Raw genomic sequence first — 17,027 nt, forward strand, 5'->3', positions numbered from 1 at the left:
TCATTTCATGGATAAAAGCAAAGCATAAACATTTCTACGAAAACTTAAAAGATAAAATACAGCGTAAAGTATGGTTTTCAACACATTTTTGTTTTCTTTAAAGTTTGAAGTTAAGGAAAATCGGTCAAACCACAAGAATGTGAATTATTGTCAAAACCCGCATTTTTCTTTGATTGGAATTTGGAAGAGATATTTTATTTCATAGAAAATGTCTACAGTTTTTATATTTTTATAATATATCATAATTAGTTATAATTGGAAGAAACAATATTTTAGCTGTTAGATGAAGTAGCGCGATGATTACAAAATGATCTTCGCGGCCTTTCCTTTCTATCAGTCAAACGTCCAACTCGCACAACCAGCCATTAAGTAGCCTTAGATATTGTACTTGGAATAAAGGACTCTCAATTTACATTACCGATAACAAATTGTGTACCAGAAAAAATGTAGTAATTGTTTAATATAATTTATTATAATAATTAGCGCTGATTTCAATTTGTGTTATTAAACTATATGAGTGGAATGAAATTTGAACACAATTGTAATATCACTTGTATATGCCAGTATAGACTGTGAATTCTTATTCTTATCAACATAAAAAAAAGCATCGGTGCTCATTTCAAAAGCAACTCGTGTAACATTTAATGTTAAACTTGAATTGACTTTGATAGTTCAGCAATAAGAACTAAACAAAATTTAGAATACCTAGAATCAGCAGGTGTTTCGTACAACCATGACTTGTACCTATAAATAAATGATAACGTTCAGTAACTGATAATACTAGCGAACACACATTTTTAGAAATATAAGCGTGTACCAGTACTTGGAAGTGACTGGATCATTATAAATTCGTAGAAATATGAATACTTACTTGTATAAAATAAAATGTCTAGTAACAGTTCAACAGAGCACGTTCATTCCTGGTTCTAGATCAAGGTATGAAAACATCTATTTTATCATTTGTGAAATTGTCATTGAACATTTTGTGTTAATTATGATAGTAGTTGTTTAATCGAAATAAATACATTATTTACTTAAAAATTACTTAAAATAGTTAAGCAACGCATCTTTTTGATAAAAATTAAATGATATATCAGTTTTTAAAAAATAATAATTATGCCTTTCTTGACGAGAGGATTCTTCAAAAAATAGTGTTTATGGCAGTTGTTCCGATATTTCTTGTATGTCCTTATTTTAGAAAATGGGAGTTATAGACGATTGTTGGTCAGCATATCGTGAGACATGCCCGTGTCTTCATCAAAGTATGTCTTTTAGAAGATTTACCCGGATTGGACTTGGAATTCTTCTGCTTCTCGCAGTACCTTTGCAGAGTGCCGGGATGTTTACATCGCACTGGGTATACAACGAAACATGTTCAAACATTGGTTTGGTTTATACCGAATGTGGCAATTCAACTTCCGGAAGCGAAGGTATATTTTTTCACAACTCTTCAAAGTCAGTGCTAAATACGTTTATCAATAGCAGATGTTTTCGCATTCAGATTATAATAACTATATTTTGAAGATAAAATTATCATTACGTGATTTGGATGTTAAATCTTCGAGATGTGGGTAAGATCTTTTCTAACTGTTTGGATATTTCAATTATAAATGCTTGATTTATCACTCTTATATAACCTTGAGACAAAACTCTTCTGCCTGTATTTAAAAATCATAACAATGTATTCGTTTGATATCACACAAGACAGGTTGTAAAATGTTGGACATTTCTTTTTTAAGCGCTGAACACTACTGCCTTTGGACTGCAAGTTGTGTCTTACATAACGCTTCTTGCGACTGTGCTATTTTTCATCAGTATGTGTTGCTGCTTCCATAGACAGTGCCAAAAGTATGGAGATGATAAAAGTGCTATCGCCAAATTTTGTTTCCCGTGCTTTTTGCCGACTGCTTCCTTTTTCGCAGGTAAATTTCTTTTCAATTGTTTGACATTTAATATGTTCTCAAGAAAATAATACATTGTGTGATTCAGAGATATCGCTTAGTGAACATATTGTATGATCATCTCAGAAAGCAGAGGGAATACAGGACTTGTAGCCCATTTAATATACATAATACATAAATGCAATACATTATATAAAGAATACTGTTAAAGACAATGTTTATCTGTCATATATCTTAGAAAAGTCAATAATTTATGCTGCACTTGCTTGTTTATTCTTTGTCTTCGCATGATATAGTGTCTTCGTAATAAATGACCACAACCTGCTCACCGGAGAGTTCTGATTTTACTAGGCGTACTTTTGTGAAAATATTCTTTTCGGTACCTAATTTCCGGAAAAAGGTTTTTACTTTTTGATGCTTCACTTACATACACCTTCGTAGAATGATATTAACATGGTATACATTGTTATCTGACTTATTTAACATCATGTCTAATTACATGTTTTAATTTTCAGGATTTTTTAACTTCGTCAGCTGCATGGTTGTTAGCAGGTTATCGCTCGGTGAGTCTTATGAATTTGGATACTCGTATTACCTCTGTCTGACAACCGGTGCGGTAACGGCTTCAGTTTCATTATTGTTCGTCATAGGATATTGTGTTCACACCAACGCAAAATCTTGTGTGTGCCGATGTCATATGCATATGGAAGAACCAAAGCAAGTTCATATGAGTGGGGTCCAAGGAGACGGAAAGGGAAATCAACAGAAAATAGAACATTCTTGCTAATGCTTGTGAAAGTTGCTTTAGCGCATTTATTTTATATGAATTCTGGCTAAGTGGTCAAACACATGAAAACAATAATATTTTTTTCACATTATAGACTTATTTTAGGAACTTTACATGACGTTAGATCCTTGTTAGAATGGGATATTTGAGTGTTTTTACAAAATGGCGTAATTATCTTGGGGAATTCATATATTTCTGATCTAGCTAAGTTGCGCAACCAAGATAGGAAAATGGAGTTACTGATAATTTTACAAACTTTGTCAGTGCAATTATTTGGCAAATATAATACGATACTTTTGATATTAGCAACGAATGTTCACCAAATTTATGCTTTTATGATAAAGGGAAATGAGGAAAATCAAATCACCTCCTGTGAAAATTTAAAATACATTACGCACTCAGTGAACATAAGTGTTGATGATTAAACATGACAGTTACATAAATTTTTTACTTCACCAAATTTGATTAACTCTCTCTAAGAATGTTTATTTTATACGTACAACTATCGATGTTTTACTTCGATTTTATGATATTACTGTCTTTTTGTTCTACATTCCATGCAATGTCACAATATTATTCTCTGTAATATATGTTAATAATAAAGGATTCTATAGCTATTATTTGAAGTCTGATGTATTTGTTATCATATAGAAAGTATATTGCAGCTCTTCGATAAAATTTCCCACAAAAAGTCTTCACCTAGAGTACATGCGAGGGTGCTCCATAACGTACACCGGCTCAACAACTTTATTCACATTATATGAAGTGTTGTGAACGTTTTACCATCATAATCAGTAACACATTCCACTACCGCCTTTTTGACGTTACATATGACACAATATAGCATGTTATCTCATAACCATAACCAAGGAGCCGTTTTGACAACTTGTTACAATATCCTCTCTAAACCTTCTAGAAACTAAGCAATCATTCAGTTATACTAAATGCTATGGAAAACATTGACTAATACTTACAAGTTAAGACCATTCTCCTCGTTCTCTGATCATGACAAGAATATTTAGCAATATTTAGCCATACTTTGATAACTTGACTTGAAGGCATAATGTCACACTTTCATGCCTTTTAAGAGAAACGAATGTCAAAAAAGTCTTATATTTATACGCATCGGTTAAAGGAATATTTCAGACATCTCTATGAAAACTGATATTCTGCGTAGGTTTTTTTTTCTGATCTTCAATTAGAAAAGTTTAATCATATATTTTTATTGCTAAAAATGAATTGAATTGATAATGAAAAATATCGTCAATAAATTTGACGCCATGAAAACGTCGCTGACGTGGGATGGAATGCATGCCATTTGATCCAAGAAATGACCCTAAAACAAATACAATGAAAGGTAACAGATTCAAATTTAGTACGTTAGTAGGAAATACATTGTTTCTCAAAAAGATATAAATCTAAAACGTCTTTGTTGACTTAGTTTAGATTATGATGTTTTATAAGACACTCGTATATAATAATACCATTCGTATTATACAACATTTTTATGGTTGTGATTGGAACATTTTAAAGTTTTGATACTCATCGAAATGACAAAAATCGATGTTATCAAACGATAAAACCACTTTTTGCTTAATATATTATTCCGTTTCTTAGACGACATACACCATAAAGAAATAAATAGATATCACGCTATCGATTTATACAACAACCAAAAGGAGCTTACTTCCGCCTACCAAATATTGTCCAGATTCCCGATAACATTACGGTTCGTAATTTTATTTTAAGATATAATAAAATCAAGCCACAGTCATGTGATGTTTTTCCTGTTAGATATCAGAAATGTGCTTATCCGTATAACTGAATGTTATATTTAAAATTCTGGTTTCCGATTGTTTCCGAGCGTATTGACCAAATCCCATTGATAACAGCACCTTTATAGTTTTGCAGGGGCTTGAGAATTTAAGATGACTTGCATAATGAACCTGGGTATTAACATTCACCCGATACAGCTGCATAATGAACCTGGGTATTAACATTCACCCGATACAGAAATTACAATACTTGATATATATTTTATTGTTCTTGACAAATACGGATAATAAAGCGGGGGAAAAAGATTGAAGGAGATGCCTTTTTGGTAGTACATAATCTAACAGGCTTGGTGTAAAATTCAAGCAGGTTTCTTTATCAACATGGGTCATCAGGACAATGATTTTGATGTGTATTGTGAAACCAGTCTGGATTATATGAAAACAAACATATTCTAAGTGCTTTCAAACAACTATTTTTTTCTAAAAGTTAAACAGAGTATTTGTTACACATTATTCTCACAGACGTATGGTTTAGGACAATCTTTAAGCAGTCAATATTTAACAATAAACGGGAGCATCGTTCTTCATCTCAAATGTCTATAGATACCGACTGGGATCTGCGTTTCATCCTCTTTAGAAATGTTATAATGAGGGTGACTATTACTTATTCAAAAGAGAGGATACTGATAGCTCAGGGGATTATGCAAGTCGTGTTTAATCCACAGAGGGAATTATGATAGCCTTTTTCTATGAGGGGAGTTTAGAACACTCCTCTTTTTATTTGAGGATATTTTGATTGTCCTATATAGGAATATTCCGTTAACGGCACTGGAAATGGTCGGTCAATTTTTAATAACGGTTACTGATTCGGAGACACGCTGTGACTATAATATACTAGTTAATATTATTGCATGACCAGTACATTTTCGACTCGGAATTCCGTTCATTACGTTTTGTCGAAATTCAATGTGAGTGTAACAGATGACACATACGAGTTACACAATGGTTGGTACTTTCGGATAGGCATTTCAGAGTTAACCCTTAGAATCTAAAAGAAAGGGGTTTTTCGCGTGAGCTGTATTTATAGATTAATTTGCACTGATACGTATACAGAAAAGCTGTTTTCTTTGTCCAAGACATGTACACATTTAATGTATCAGATGTAGTGGAGATTATATATTTTGTTATAATTTTTGATGTCATTTTTGTTTTATTGATATTGCGTATAAACCATACAATAATGGTGTTTCATATGAATGTTGTATTGTAAACTCTTCACACAAATCCGTCTGCATATAATATTTGACAAACTACTGCATAATGTTCTTCACACCACTGTTGATAAATTAAACACTGGATATCCAGACATGTAAAACTTGTTTAGAACAATATCTCAAGGAGGTACAAGAAATATGATAAAGTCGCACCCTTCTTTTTTCTCATTTCTTGAAAAGCGATCTGAGAAAACAGCTTGAAAAAATTTCTTAACCAACATATTCCCTGTAGAGAAAAGTTTATATATGCATATTTCATGGAAATAAAAAAAAAGTTCTTCACTTGCGTCTTCAACGAAAACCACGCTATCAACGTACTTAAAATACCATTGACATGTTTTCAAACTGTTCCAGAAATCTGTAAAACATTCTTCTAAGTATTTCCTAATAAATTTAACCTTCCTTGATGAAATTCAATGAAAACTGAATGAAACTTGCAAATTTATAACCGTCATAAAATAAATATAAATGTATTTGCGTTACGACAGAATGGTACAATTTATAATATATTATCTAGATTTCTGAATAGCGGAAGAAATATTTGCGTTTACATTGTTAAGTCCCTTAGGGTAGACTGGGCTATACTCTCAGGCTTCATCTGACGTTCAATGATTTTCTTTATCAACTTCTATCGGTGCCCATGTAGTGCCAGAGAATTAAAAAGAAGTTTTGATTAAAAATGAATTTAAAAGTAAAAGCAACGTTACAGACGTTATTTGAATTACTTTTTGTAAATGTTGCAAGCATGCACATTATATGTATTTATATTTATATGTTTTAGACTCCTAATAAATTGGCTGCTTTATAAAAAATACCTATGTTTATATCATCGGGTCGTAACAAATGAACAGGAATGAAATAATATCCATCCGATCAGTTTCAAAACATTGAAAGTGATATAAGGAAAAACAGTCAGAACGCTTATTGGAAATTTCGTATTACGTCGAAACACTTTTCGAAGAAAAATTTAATTTCACAGAAAATGTCTTAATTACTTCTACATTCAGCTATAATTAGAATATAAGTAATAAATTCAGCGAGTGCACATTATATATGGTCAAACACGTTTAAAGTATTACACTGAGTTAAATTGCAAATGCTTTTGAGAGGAGAATACACTTACGATATAGTGAGAAGGAAAAAAGGAATCATTACCATTTTTGTGCACGAAAGATGTTCATAAACTATGTTATTTGCCTCTACCTATGAATTTATTAAAACTAAAAGTGTACGCAATATGCATACAAAATGCATGCTAAATAGAAATTAAATCTGTAAAAAGACCCTTTGGGAGCATGAAATGCAACCAAGCAAAATATCAGCAGACACTTTGATAGAATGTGCAACACCTTCACGCACCCCTCCCCCTCCCCACCCCATCCATATATCTCACCGACTTAAGCGGACTTCTATCCTGTACTCCATGGTCGAAAAGGACTAGAAAATATAACAACACTGAACAGACACATAAAGACTGTATTGAAACAGTTGATCAAATCTGTAAAAAAAAACAACAAAGACAAATATCAAACAGGGAATGCCACGTACCAAAAACGCAGCCTCCCCAAAACGAAACCCACAGCACGCAGACGTGCACACCACACACACACACACATACACACACAAAGCCAACACATGAGGACAAAACGAACAAACAAAGGAACACAGTGGGGTACCGCCTTCTAAGAAGAAATTCATGTTTGTAATGTTTCAATTGATTCAGATATAGATAAACATCATTTTTTAAAAAAAATGTTTAAGTACAAAAACGATACAGTAGTTTTTACTATTGTAAAATTGTGAAAAGTTCAGGCTTTTTTTAAACAAGAGGGCCCTGAAGGCCCGGTATCGCTAACCTGACCTATTGACCTAAAGATCAGATCAAGTTTCATTAAGATATGGTCAAAAATGTGGCCTCTAGAGTGTTAACTAGCTTTTCCTTTGTGACCTAGTGACCTTGTTTTTTACCCAGATTCGAACTTGACCTAAATATCATAAAGATTAACAAACTGACCAAGTTTCAGGAAGATACAGTCATAAATGTGACCTCTACAGTGTTAACAAGTTAACAATTGTTTCCTTTGATTTTTTGACCTGGTGACCTAGTTTTTGGGCCTACATAATCCAGATTCGAACTTGAACTAGAGATCATCAAGACAAACATTCTGATAAAGTTTCATAGAGATATTGCCATAACCGTGGCCTTGAGGGTGTTTCCAACTTTTCCTTTGATTTGACCTAGTGACCTAGTTTTTTACCTCAGATAACTCAACAGCGAACTCGTCCAAGATTTTTTAGGGTAATATTATGACCACGTTTCATTAAGATTGGGCGAAAATTGTGACCTCTAGAGTATTAACAAGCTTTTCCTTTTGATTTGGCCTGGTGACCTAGTTGTTAACCTCTTGACTCAGATTAGAACTTGATCTAAAGATCCCAAAGATTAACATTTTGACCAAGTTTCAGTAAGATATATTCATAAATGTGGCCTCTAGAATGTTAACTAATTTTTCCTTTGATTTGACCTGGTGACCTAGTTTTTAATCATACAATACCCAGATCTAAACTTGACCTAGCGATTATCAAGGTTAACTTTCTGACCAAATTTCATGAAGATACAGTCATAAATGTGGCCTCCAGAGTGTTAAAAAGCATTTATTTTGATTTGACCTTGTGACCTAGTTTTTGATTCCAGATGACACAATATCAAACTCATCTAAGACTTTATAAGGGGTAACATTCTGACTAAGTTTTATTAAAATTGTGACCTCTAGAGTGTTAACAAGCTTTTCCTTTGATTTTACCTGGTGACCTAGTTTTTGACCCCAGATGACCCAATATCAAACTCGTCTAAGATTTTATTGAGGGTAACATTCTGACCAAGTTTCATTAAGATTGGGACAAAATTGTGACCTATAGAGTGTTTAAAGTCAAATTGTTGACGACGGACGACGACTGTCGACGACGGACGACACAGTGCTATCACAAAGGCTCACCTTGAGCTCTTCGTGCTCAGGTGAGCTGAGAATTATTTACTGTTGTTTCATATTTTGTTTATTTATTTTCAAAATTAATATGCTCTAGTTTATTCATATAGAAAAAATAAAAGTAAAGTATGGTATATTGTTTTTTTATGAGATATTCAATTGATATGATGTAAATATTAAAGCTGTTTTACTAAAAGAAAAAGGTTCAATGTTGATAAACGCTCAGCTATGTTACTCACAAACTTACAACAGTTAATATAGTTTTTAATTTTAAAATGATTCAAAACCACTTAAGTTAATCCCATTGCGTATTTTAGCACAAAATATTAACAGCTTTAGACATTGTACTGAATAAGTGCTGATAAAACGAACCCCCCAGACACCTTTACTGCAAAATTTATAATAGTATACAATTTAGCCTCGTAAGTGGAAAATTACTGAACCAATATTGACATTAACTGTGTATTCTATTGTACATTGTTTGCAACGTATAAAGATGATACCTGTACTTGCTATCATACTGGAGCTGAGAAAGATTACGTACCCTGCTGTAATAAACCTGTCCATCTTACAATTTGGATTGTACAACTGTTAAAAGGTGTGTTTACCAAAAATATACTGACTGAATGGCGAACAGTGCAGACCTTGATCAGACTGAACAAATGTGCATGCTGATCATAATCTGCACTGGTCGCAAAGGCAGAATAAATCGTGTCCAGCATGATAAGGGTTAATTATGTCGTATATGAGTCTCATAAATCACAAAATGACTAGGCTATAATTTGTGAAGCACCCTTGGAAAACAAGACATAAGAAAATTCTTGATAATTTTTTATCATGAAATCAAGTCGGACGATGAATACAATTTGTGCGTTGTATTTTACCTTTTTCCATAAATGATCTACGAACGTGACCATAGTTTTAGATGAATGTTCTTATTTGTATTAAAACAGCTTTGAGTTTGCACATTTCGCTGTTATCACTCATAAACAGACACAATAAAATTTACCTTGGTGTTATTTCGCTTGTTCTAAAGTTGTTGCTGACGTTAACTATTTCCTGTGACCTGCTTAAAGAATTGGTGACAATTATTTCGAAATTTGAAATCTTCTATATTCACAACTGCTATACGCAGTAACGTTTGGAGGTGGAGGCAAGATCTAAAAATGGACAAAGGACTCAATATATGTGTAATAGAGTTCCGCTTAAGCCGGGGCTAGGGGCCCCCGTGAGAGGTGTTGCACATTTCATCACCTCTCATGAACAGACTCAATCAAACCGAGTGTGCTATTATTCTGATTGGTTGTATTCTATGCATTTTTTTGTCAACATGTCAACATGTATGGTTTTCGTTTTATTTAGTGAAATATAGGATCGTACCATTTGGTCAGTCACATTTTTGCAACATTTTATGACAATTTTAATTTTTCATATACTCTGTTAGAGCTGTAAGATGTAAATCTTCTGTGTACTTCTGTTAGAAGTAAATTCTTCTTCGAAAAGTCTTTTGGCGAAATCTGAAAATTCCAATAAGCGTTCCGAATGGTTTTTCTTATATCACTTTAAATGTTTTCTTTGAAACTGATTGGATGGATATTATTTCATTCCTGTTCATTTGTTACAACCCGCTGACATAAGCATAGGTATTTTTTATAAAGCAGCCAGTTTATTAAGAGTCTTAATCATACTAATATAAATACATATAATGTGCATATTTGCAACATTTACAAATTTAAAGTAATTAAAAACATGCTGTAACGTCGTTTTTACTTTTGAATTCATAGTTAAATCAACACGTCGTCTCCTTTGCTTCTTTTTTAATTCTCTGGCACTATATGTACACCGACAGAAGTGGATCAGAAATTCATTGAACGTCAGATGAAGCCTGAGAGTGTGGCCGAGTTAACACTAAGGTTACCGATGTAAACGTAAATATTTCTTCCGCTATTCAGAAATCTAGGTAATATAATATACCATTTCGTCGTAACACAAATACATTTATATTTATTTTTTGACGTTAGAAATTTGCAAGTTTTAGTCAACTTTTATTGAATTTCATCCAAGAAGATTAAATACTTAGAAAAATGTTTTACATATTGCCGGAATAGTTTGAAAACTTGTCAATGATATTTAAGGTACGTTAATAGCGTGAATTTCGTTGAAGACACAAGACTGAAGAAAATTCTTTTTTTTTTTTTTTGAATTTCCATGAAATATGCATATAGAAACTTTGTCTCTACAGGCAATATGTATATCCAGTTGTTGTCTGCATTTTACCCAACTGGTTGCCATATACACAGTGGATATGTAAAATGAAAGCAACACTAATATTTGCTTGTCAAGTAATGTGCAGTCATTGTGAATTGCTATTACATCAGTTATCATGAATTAGACTCGTCCTCGCGTTTCGGCGGGAATCACGTTATCATTGGGGATTAGTATCTTATCACTTTGTTTATTTAGCCCTAATTCAATCAAACTTTCTAAACTCGTTATAAAGGTGAGAACTGATTTGCTATAAAGGTGAGAAATATCACCTGCAATTTATTTACTGCACAGTAGCTATACAGTAGCTTATTATGATAAACAGAAGCAAGTCTACCAATGGTCCCGACTTGTGTATTGGCCCTTATCGCCAATATGCAGACCTTATCATCTCCATAGGCCACATACCAGGCATACCAGAATCAGTGTCTTTAAGAAATTTTACCAGCTGTTTTGTCAGATCGTTTTTCAAGAAATGAGAAAACAGAAGTGCGTGACTTTATCCTATTCCTCGTAGCACCTTGAGATATTGTTCTAAACAAGTGAAGAATATTGGGCTGTAGTCTGTCAAATATTATATGTAGACGGATTTGTGTAAAAATGAGTTTAGCTGTCAATACAACATTCAGATGAAAGACCATTGCTGTATGGTTTATACGCAATATCAATAAAACAAAAATAACATCACAAAATTATAACCTTATATCATTTGTCAGGTTGTTTGTCGCCCGAACGGCCTACAAATCTAAAAGAATTCTTGCTATACCTGACTGTCTTTACTGTTGGAATTTCTAGTGTGTTTACGTATCTGAAATTATATGAAGATGATTTTACATTGACTTAGGATCTAATATATTCTGGTGAGATGTTGTTTATCATTTTATAAGTTTCAATAGCAATTATTCTTATTCTGCTTTGTTTAATAAGGCTTCATAAGACGATTCATAGTCATTATAAACAATTCTTAAACCACGATACTTTAATTTTTCAAGATTTTCGGTATTTAATTTACTACAGAAGTGCCACACGAGCGGACAGTAGTTGAAGTTGGACCGTATGAAGGATTTAAAAATAACCAATCTTGTTTGAATATTTAGGAATCTACTTAATCGTTGTAGGACAGTTAACTGTTTTGCTGCTTTGACTACCTGACTGTCGAAGTTAAGTAGAGAATCTAGGTAACACCTAGTAAATTGACCTCGTCTTCACATGTGATTTTGTTGTTATTTAAGTTGAATGATTTGATCTCATTTTTTGATTTCTCGCCTATGCATATTGCTTGAAATTTATCTGGGTTTGTTATTCATTCTCTACTTTCCGATTCGAGTGTTTTCTTAAAGGGGGTTAAGTATTGGTTACCGAATGACAAGGTATTGTCGTCTGCATAATTATATTTGGTTGATTTCTTAATAAAGCAGATGTCATTTAAGAAGATGTTGAAAATAAGAGGCCTAAGTATAGATCATTGGAGTACTCCTTTCTTGATTTCTGGCCTGTCGCTTTTGAAACAATTGATTTTGACCATTTGGCACCTATTTGTTAGGTAACTATTGAATAACCCGCAGGCTTTTTCTGAGAGACCATATGCCTTGAGCTTAAGTAGTATTAAGTTATGAGGTAGGCAGTCAAACGCCTTGGATAGTTCCATGAGAATGGCGCGACGACATATTTATTTTCTTCTAGGGCTTTTTCCAACCTTTAACCAAACAAAGAAGTGTAATTTGACAGTCAAAGGATGGTCTAAATGCTGCAAGGAAGGGTTGGGAGATATTACTACGGTGGGCATTTAACTGGTTGCAAACTCTTTCATAAATTTTTGATATAGTTGGAAGGATACTCACTGGCCTTTAGTTCTTATTGATAAAGGGATCATCTTTTTTATAGATAGGGGAAACCTGTGCTTGTTTTAGCTGTGATTGTTTTTGGCTGTATACCGTCCACTCCTCCTGTGGCCTGTTTACAATCCAGAGTTTTAATACTTTTATTAATGTTAGACTCAGGAATTGGAAAAAAATCAAAGACATTCGTATTGGTATTTTCATAAATACGCTGGACACTGGGATGGTCTTGGTTTACTGTTGTTTGGCAGTCAATACTTATATTTTAGCTATGTTAGCGAAAAGGGAATTCATTTTATTTACTACGGTGTTCTGGTTAGTGTAATATATATCGCCATTGTAATATATATCTATGGAGCTATTGGGATGGCTTATTGACACACAAAAAGAACAAGAATCGAAGGATGGTTTATATATTTATTATGTGTGTTGCATTCCAAGTATAAACTCACAGTCTCTATAGAAACATGTATATCTTACATAGAGCAACAATAATGAAATATGATATTATAGACGTAGCTTAATCTATCTTGTTTACGGAAGGTCGGTGGTTCTACCCAGGTGCCCGCTCGAGATGAAATAATGCACGGAGGGGCACCTGGCGTCTTCCTCCACCATTAAAGCTGGAAAGTCGCCATATGACCTATCATGTGTCGGTGCGACCTTAAATCCAACCAAAAAAAATCTATCTTGTAGACTTGCTTACTACAGTAAGATATAAGCGAATCGGGGCCAGCGTCGTTAAGAATGATTTGACTGTTGGATTTGTTAACCTGTTTTATGTGATAAGAAAGGTTTGATAGTTGGCCAGAAGTCCTTTGACTTAGGGCCGCCATCGCATCTTTCTTGGAAGTTTGATATTTGTTTTGGCGTTACGGAGTAGAACCTCCCAATTTGCAGCAGTTTTACTTTTATTAAATGTGTTTCTAGCTTGTCTGGTTTTAAAACTGGACTTCCTATATGTAGAATTCATATAAGGTGGGGATGCTTCTTAGGGATTTTTTTTCTTTTACAGGTGCTTGTTCATTGACAATTTCTTTAAGGAGGTACTCATGGGCGCAGTATACATCATCTATATCATCAAAGATGTGTGCAGCATGGAAGGGAACTTTAGACACATCTTCATTGAAATTCTGTTCATCGAAAGTTTTATAGCTGCAGAAATTTACCTTCTTCTTAACATTGGGTTCACACTGTTCTCTAAGGGTTGTTGCAATAAGGTTGTGGCAGTCGCTCAGACCTCCGTATGACAGAGGAGGGATGTTGAATTTGTAAGTATTAGATCAAGAAGTGTGGGTGGGGTATTTTAGGGAAGCATTTGGGGTCTTTAATAATGTTTTCAAGATTGAAATTATCACAGACATTTGTTATAGTTTCACTTTCATCTTTTCGGAGCATATCAAAGTTAAGTTCTCCTAAACATAGGATATTGTCAAAGGAAAACATATGAGCGCGCCATGAGAAAACCAACACAGTGCGTTTGCGACAAGTATGAACCCAGACCAGATTGCGCGTCTGGTCAGTATCCATGCTGTTCGCTAACGGTTTCTCTAATTGCAATAGGCTTTGAAAGCAAACAGCATGGACCCTGACCAGACTGCGTGGATGCGCAGGCTGGTCTGGATCTATGCTTGTCGCAAAACCACTATGTTTTTTTTTTCTCATGGCGCGGCTCATATCTTGTCCAGACATGAAGTGATAACAGTTTCAAACAGTCCATCGGACATAGATAGCTGGTTATATACACTGATGATTGCCCATTTCCTCTAATTCATAGAAAGTTCAGAGCATAATCATGCTCGAGGTCGTTTCTACGTTTGAATGGTAGGTCTGACCTGACAAAAGTCATCAAGCCGCCCCAATGGGCGTTTCTGACCTTTCGTTCTATTTTATATCCATCAGCATGGAAAAGATTATTATTGAAACTATCATCAATTTTAGTTTCAGCAATTGAAAATGAGGCTCCGAGTTTATCATCTAACACCTGCTTCAAATCATCAAACTTATATCGCATACTGTTAATGTTTATATAGCCGATAACCGGATTCTTTTTTGTTTTCTTTTCTCAGTTTGCGTAAATTTTCAAAAATATCACAATTTGAGCTGTTCTCCATGGTCGAGTTTGTTTTAAAAGAATAGTCACTGATATCGTTATTCGATTCATTGCTACCTGGGTTAGCCAGTCTTCTCTGGATCAGGTAGTGGGCGGTAACTATCATCGAGGTTCATACAGTTTTCGCAGGAGGTTACCTCCCTTCCATCGTCCCCCGAGGTGACATCGGGGTCAGTTTATACACGACTCTCCTGACAAATTGGACAGTACCATAGTTCATCCGAATTACTGAGTTGAGAATACATACTGGGTGAATTTTCAACACATTTTATGTGGCACCATATATCACACGAGTCACATAAAATAGCCCTGTGCGTTTTGGCAAAAGCCTTACTGCAGGAGCTACAGGGAAACTGTACAGGTCCCGGGTTTAGGGCAACATCTCCACAGAGTATGAGAAGTAATAGTCTGTGCCTGTACACTTGCCAACTGGGTTGTATATTGCACGATTATTGTATTTAATGTGGAAGAATAAATTTGTTAGGACGCCACATCGGTTTTCCACACTCACGACGACACAGTCGTCCAGTGAGACTTCCTCACTGTCACTCGTGGTTCGATTTGATTAGTTTCATTATATGCAGACAAGGGGTACGGTACCCGGGCCTGGAGTCTAGGCCTAGGGTTACGGTAATCAATATACGTGTACTGTTATGTACTATGTTACCAATGTATATTACAATTGCTGAGGAAAAGCTATATTTTTTGACATAAAGTTGCCATTATGACGTAGTTTTTGTTATTTATTTTGTTTGTAAACAGCTCTCACTCAGGTTGGATACATTAGGCACTATTATAAATTAGTCTGTCAGTAGAACGAATTCAGCAATCCAAGTCTAAAATACTTAAGAAAAGTATAAGTTAAACTTTATTATAAGCCTTTGTTCCCGAAGGCAATAAGAAATGCAAAATAAATGTTGTTACCGCTCTTGTTACCCTGTACATATATGTTTATTTGATGTCAAGCAAAACTGAACCATTTGACCGAACATGTTATTGATGAAAAAAGGAGCAGTACTTCAATTAAAATTTACATTCTTATGTAGAATTCCTTAATGATAAGTTTCAAATAATATTATTGATTTCCTATTAAAATTGTAACTAAATTAACTACTTGTCAATTTTATCATTTCAGGTGTTTGGAGTGTATAGATGTTGGAAAAACAGACATTGGTTTAAACAGTATTTATTGATATAGTTATAATTGTTACAGTTTTACAAATATACAAACTTATCTAGGATTAAGTAGGAAGCCATAAGCTTTTTCAGAAACTCTCTCCCTATACATAAAATGTTATTTCAATAGTAACAAAATAATTAAACCATCATACATGTTCTGCTTGCAGTTTCTTCGTTTATCTATATGGTATTTGACATAAATGTCGTAACTGACATTGTTATTTCTGTTGACAAGGGAAGGTGGCAGAATGTACGAGATGAGAAAGGAGCCAACGACCATTCCAGTTCTTCCAATAACAGGTTGGATGAAATTTCCAAGTCATGATATTCCAAAGCGCTTTTGTTATGGAAGGATATACGAACATAGTATTGAATCGGAAAAAAATGACTGGTTTTGTAAAGCAATCTGACAGTGATAATGATGAAATCTTAACTAACTAGAAAATGCTTTTGTAAAAAAGCGCATGTCTCCCCCAATGCAAAGTCTTATAGGCAAGAAGTCAATAGGGGTCAGGAGCGAAAGTCAAAGAGACACTGATGGTAGGCTGCAATAGGGATCATCTACTTGGCATGTCCAGTCATCCCGCTAAATTTCAACACTCGTGGCCTAGTGGTTCTCAAGTCACTGTTCAGGCTCCTGTGACCCTGACCTTTGATCAAGTGACCTCAAAATAAATAGGGGTCATGTACTCTGCATGTCCAATCATCCTATTAAGTTTCAACATTGTAGGTCAAGTGGTTCTCAAGTTATTTCCAAAAAATGATTTTACATGAACAGGCCACTGTGACCTTGACCTTTAATAGACTGACCCCAAATTCAATAGGTGTCATCTACTCTGCATGTTCAATCATCCTATGAAGTTTCAACATTCTGGGTCAAGTGGTTCTCAAGTTATTGATCGGAACTG

General features: G+C 34.2%; 1 protein-coding gene across 1 annotated transcript; it reads left to right on the plus strand.

The window, feature by feature from the left end:
- Window positions 1–1,191: 1,191 nt before the first annotated feature.
- Window positions 1,192–16,444, plus strand: LOC128549336 (uncharacterized). The gene is made up of 7 exons (XM_053525937.1): window positions 1,192–1,430; window positions 1,740–1,922; window positions 2,417–2,618; window positions 13,843–14,071; window positions 15,703–15,713; window positions 16,076–16,122; window positions 16,287–16,444. The coding sequence occupies exons 1-7, from the start codon at window positions 1,202–1,204 to the stop codon at window positions 16,442–16,444; spliced, it is 1,059 nt and encodes a 352-aa protein (XP_053381912.1). The 5' UTR covers window positions 1,192–1,201.
- Window positions 16,445–17,027: the final 583 nt, after the last annotated feature.

Source organism: Mercenaria mercenaria, chromosome 16 (assembly GCF_021730395.1).
Source record: "Mercenaria mercenaria strain notata chromosome 16, MADL_Memer_1, whole genome shotgun sequence".
Classification (NCBI taxonomy): Eukaryota; Metazoa; Mollusca; class Bivalvia; order Venerida; family Veneridae; genus Mercenaria; species Mercenaria mercenaria.